The following is a 5,198-nucleotide window of genomic DNA, read 5'->3' as shown; positions in this document are numbered from 1 at the left end:
CTGCAAACTACGGTCGCGACCTCCCAGACTAATCATTCAAATGCTGCACCTCAGAATTTCATTGTTGCAAATAAACAGTTGCTGCCTGACATCACTTTGCCAACATTTGACGGCTCTTTCGATTCGTGGCTGGGTTTTTATGATCTGTTTAGCTCGTTAATACACGAAGATACTTCTATATCAGCTATTCGGAAGCTATTTTATTTGAAGGGCTGTCTTACGGGAGAAGCAGCCAATGTAATTGCGTCTATCGAATCGTCTTCTCAGAATTATGAAGTAGCTTGGAATTTGCTCAAAGAACGATATGATGATAGAAAAGTTATTCGGGAAGGTTATATCCAAGCTCTGTTTGACACGCCTTCAATATCTAAAGAATTCTCCACGCGATCATTTGTGGATCATGTTCTCAAAAATTTACGTGCTCTTAAAACGTTAGGAGAGCCCATTGAATCATGGAACGCGATAATAGTTGTCATGCTCCGAAATAAATTGTATAATAAGCTCAAAGAACGATGGGAAGATCACTCCAGTAGTATTCCCAATCCCACTATCGATCAAATGATAACATTTCTCACAAAGCGAGCTCACGTCGAGAGCCTGCGCTCGCAAGCATTCGCTAAACAGTCAAGCTCCAAATCCAAGACCTCTGGGCCACCGAGGCAAGCTTTTGCCACCTCAGTCTTTCAAGCCCGATGTGTCCATTGTTCTAGTGATGATCACTATATTAACAATTGTAGTAAATTTCTCGAGTTAAGGCCCTTTTCTCGATATGAATTAGCAAAGAGAAATGGGTGGTGCACTAATTGCTTGCGTAAATCGCATCATTCTCGCCAGTGCATCTCGAAAAGTAAATGCCGCACGTGTGACAGTCGGCACAACACACTCCTGCATTTCGATAGGTCACAGAACTCATCTGTGGAACAGGATCCGCCACCTTCATCTTCAAGGTCTAGCGCTAAGATCCAAAGTATGCATGCTCTCGTTTCTTCAGAGGCATTATTGGCCACGGCATTGGTCGACATAGTAAATGCTCAAGGGGTATCTAGGCCGTGTCGTGTTTTCTTGGACGCAGGCTCTCAAGCCCATTTTATAACCGAAGCAACCGCTCGTTTTTTAAAACTGGATCGAACGTCAGTTAACATTGCCGTCAACGGCGTTGACGATCTGTGCACCAACATAACGCATTCCGCTCGGGCAACAATTCAGTCTCGGTTTAGCAAATTTTCGAAAAATGTGGAGTTTTTAATAATACCACAGATTAGTAGAGCAATGCCTTCCATGGCAATTGATTTGGCCCATCTGGAGATACCCAAGAACATTGTCTTGGCAGACCCAGAATTCTTCAAGCCATCCGCAGTAGATGCTCTCATAGGTGTTGATTTATTCTATAAACTTTTAAGCATAGGCCAAATTTCTCTAAAAAACCAGCCTGATGCAGTGTTACAGAAGACTCAGCTCGGTTAGATAGTTGCAGGCAGACTAAACAACTCTTTTAAAAAACCAAATATATCTTGTCATCTCGCAATGAGTCAGCAAATCCCTGACTTTGATCTCACTCGGTTTTGGGAAATAGAGGAATTATCCAATCCTAAAGATTTGTCCCCTGGAGAAAGGCTGTGTGAGGAGCATTATCTATCTCACACTACAAGGGACTCATCTGGTCGATATGTAGTTCGATTGCCTTTTAATAGCAATCAATCAAAGCTGAGGGACTTTTACACCTCAGCTTCTCGCCGTTTCCACTCACTGGAGAAACGGCTCATTCGAGACGAAACAATGTCCGCTGATTATATTGCATTTCTGGATGAATACATCGATTTAAATCATATGTCTATCGCAGATAGCGCATGCTATTCAGCACAGGGATTCTACCTTCCGCATCATGCTGTCATAAAGCAAGATAGCATTACCACGAAAACTCGAGTAGTTTTTGACGGGTCCGCCAAAACCTCAAGCGGGATTTCCTTGAACGATACCTTGATGGTGGGTCCAAAACTTCAAGATGACTTATTCATTATTCTTACTCGCTATCGCTCATATACTTTCGTCCTCACGGCCGATATCGAAAAAATGTATCGTCAGGTTTTAGTGCATCCAGAGGACAGAAAGTACCAGAAAATATTATTTCGAAGCGATCCTTCTGAACTCATAAAAACGTACACACTCAACACCGTCACATACGGTACTGCATGTGCCTCTCACTTAGCGACTCGATCATTGCATCAGCTCGCCGATGATGAGAGTGAATCCCATCCTCGCGCCTCTGTTATACTTAAACGAGATTTTTATGTCGACGATCTGCTTACTGGTGCAGATACGCATCATGAGGCTGAAATTATTCGCGACGAACTAAACAGTATAATGAAAAAGGGTGGCCTCAACTTGAGGAAATGGGCTTCTAATGACCCAACTCTTATCCTTAATTGTGATGCTCATCCTAGCATCACCAACATGTCGCTTAATCCAGATACTACAATCAAAACATTGGGCACTCATTGGAACTCTAAAGAAGATGCTATATTTTACAGTGTAAGTAAGATCAAGGCTACAACAGTCACTAAGCGCAGCATTCTCTCTGAAATAGCGCAATTATTTGATCCTCTTGGTCTATTAGGTCCGGTTATCTAGCACGCAAAAATAATACTGCAATCATTGTGGAAGGCCGGCGTCAACTGAGACGAATCCGTTCCCAATGAAATTCATACTGCTTGGGCATCTTATCGAGAACAACTTCCCCTAATCGAAGATTTGCGCTTCAGCCGATGCATTACCATAGCTGATTCCACTGATGTGCAATTACACGGCTTCAGTGACGCTAGTGAAAAGGCATACGGTGCTTGTCTATATTGACGCTCTACTGACAAAAATGGTGCAGTCCACGTTCGACTGATATGTTCCAAATCTCGAGTCGCTCCTGTTAGTTCAATCTCGTTGCCTCGCCTGGAGCTTTGTGGCGCTCTTCTTCTTGCGCGACTTTTTAATGTAGTCAAGCAAGCTTTATTAATTAATATCCACGAGTGTTACTTGTGGTCAGACTCCACCATAACACTACATTGGCTAAATACTGCCCCACATCGTTTAAAAACTTTTGTGACTAATCGCGTTGCCGAGGTGCAGCGATTAACTTCCTCTTGTCATTGGAGGCATGTGGCTTCCCTAGATAATCCTGCGGATCTTGTATCTCGAGGCCAAACCCCTTCTGAGTTTGTCCTAGATTCCTTATGGTCAAAGGGACCGTCTTGGTTGATTGGTGATCAAGACTCATGGCCTAAAACCAATTTATCAGCCATTGACACTCCAGAATTAAAACCAGTCAAGCTTGTAGGTCTGACTTGTCTTAAGTTAGAATTACGGGGATACTCACTGATTGAGCGTTACGAATCTATCGATAAAACTATTCGAATTATTGCATATGTTTTACGGTTCTTTAATAATTTAAAACGCAAAAAATCGCTACGAATATTTAACCAGTTAGAGCCATCGGAAATGTCAGTAGCACTAAATTCAATAATTAAGATGGTTCAATCATCAGCCTTTTCAAAAGAAATTAATCACTTGAACAATGGGAGTCCTATTCCAGACAACAGTCGTTTGATACCCCTAAATCCTTTCCTTGATTCTACGGGGATTATTCGAGTCGGTGGCCGACTTGCTCACTCGGACTTATCGGAGGGACAACGTCATCCTATATTACTACCCTCAAATCATCACATCACGCAAATTATTATAAGAGCCGAGCATGTAAAGTTACTCCATGCCGGCACTCAAACGACGCTATACTCCGTTCGACAAACGTATTGGCCGTTAGACGGTCGCAATATCACGCGAAAAATTATACATCAGTGTATAACTTGCTTTCGAGTCAAACCTCGCGTGGCTGATCACCCAATGGGCGAATTGCCCTCATATCGCGTATCTATAGCGCGCCCTTTTCTTCGCGTAGGCGTCGATTATTGCGGACCATTATACATTAAAGAAAAACGTCATCGCAATCGGCAAAGGGTAAAAGTTTACGTGGTGGTCTTCGTCTGTATGGTCACAAAGCCGGTGCATCTTGAAATCGCAAGCGATCTCACAAGTGAGACCTTTATCGTGGCTCTAAAGCGCCTTTTTTCTCGACGTGGAAAGTCTACCGACATTTTCTCGGATAACGCTACTAACTTTGTAGGTGCCAATCGTGAGCTAGAGGAAGTTTATAATCTCGTGCAATCCACGGAACATAAGAACTCTATACAGAAATATGCTGAAAAGGAAAAAATAAAGTGGCATTTTATTCCTCCCAGAGCCCCGCATTTTGGAGGACTTTGGGAGGCTGCCGTCAAATCCTTTAAACACCATTTAGTACGCACCGTGGGTGATACATTGCTCACATATGATCAACTTGAAACATGTATGGTAGAAATTGAGGCAATTTTAAATTCTCGCCCTATATCTCCCATGTCCTCGGATCCCAACGATCCTCTGCCCTTAACTCCTGGTCATTTTCTTATCGGTAGTCCTCTGACGAGCTTCCCAGAAGAAGATTGGACTGACACCAATTCAAATCGACTGTCCGCATGGCAACATGCGCAGCAGATCAAGCAGCACTTCTGGCAACGGTGGTATAAGGAATACCTCCATCAACTTATTAATCGTTCAGGAAAAACAAAGGAGCACAATAATCTTCAGCTCGGCACTCTAGTGCTGATTGCCGAAGACAATCTACCTCCTCTTCAGTGGCTCATCGGACGTATTAGCGCAATTCATCCAGGGAAGGATGGCATAGTCCGGGCCGCCACTGTCAAGACCAACTCCGGAGAATACAAGCGTTGTACGAAGAAACTGTGTCCATTGCCGTTTGAGGGAGACGTCCAAGATTAATCACATTTGAACTCATATAGTTTAAGGGGGGCGGCATGTTCCGTCTCCTCTGATTTAAACTAATTTACCATTATTTGCGATATCATTTTATCATTATTTTTATTATTATTTGAGATATTATTTAAGTCGATTAAAATCAAACTAGCTCATATTTAGCTCGTAACAATCTCAAATATTTTATTATTGTAATAGTTTGTCATTTTCCCACGCATAAAACTTGTATTGTATTTTACTTTCATTTATGTTATTTTTAGTTTATTATATTTTTTTTATTTTACTGCACTCAAACATTTGCCTTGCACATTTTTGGTTTGTAAACTCTAAAGTTTCCAATTCTA

The 5,198-nt window shown here is 42.2% G+C and overlaps 2 protein-coding genes across 2 annotated transcripts; both read left to right on the top strand.

Annotated features, from left to right (window-relative positions):
- Positions 1–1,524: 1,524 nt before the first annotated feature.
- LOC128668219 (uncharacterized) lies at positions 1,525–2,628 on the top strand. The gene has a single exon (XM_053740615.1). It carries the CDS (start codon positions 1,525–1,527, stop codon positions 2,626–2,628), a length of 1,104 nt encoding a protein of 367 aa, XP_053596590.1.
- An 888-nt stretch (positions 2,629–3,516) lies between these two features.
- On the top strand, positions 3,517–4,860 carry LOC128668218 (uncharacterized). Its single transcript, XM_053740611.1, has one exon. The coding sequence runs from the start codon at positions 3,517–3,519 to the stop codon at positions 4,858–4,860; it is 1,344 nt and encodes a 447-aa protein (XP_053596586.1).
- Positions 4,861–5,198: the final 338 nt, after the last annotated feature.

Source organism: Microplitis demolitor, chromosome 1, assembly GCF_026212275.2.
Source record: "Microplitis demolitor isolate Queensland-Clemson2020A chromosome 1, iyMicDemo2.1a, whole genome shotgun sequence".
NCBI classification, from domain to species: Eukaryota; Metazoa; Arthropoda; class Insecta; order Hymenoptera; family Braconidae; genus Microplitis; species Microplitis demolitor.
The sequence above is the reverse complement of the archived record's forward strand: the minus strand, read 5'-3'. Positions and strand labels throughout refer to the sequence as shown.

Coding starts and splice junctions, on each gene's coding strand:
- LOC128668219 (XM_053740615.1), top strand. CDS start 1,525: ATGAGTCAGCAAATCCCTGACTTTGATCTCACTCGGTTTTGGGAAATA.
- LOC128668218 (XM_053740611.1), top strand. CDS start 3,517: ATGGTTCAATCATCAGCCTTTTCAAAAGAAATTAATCACTTGAACAAT.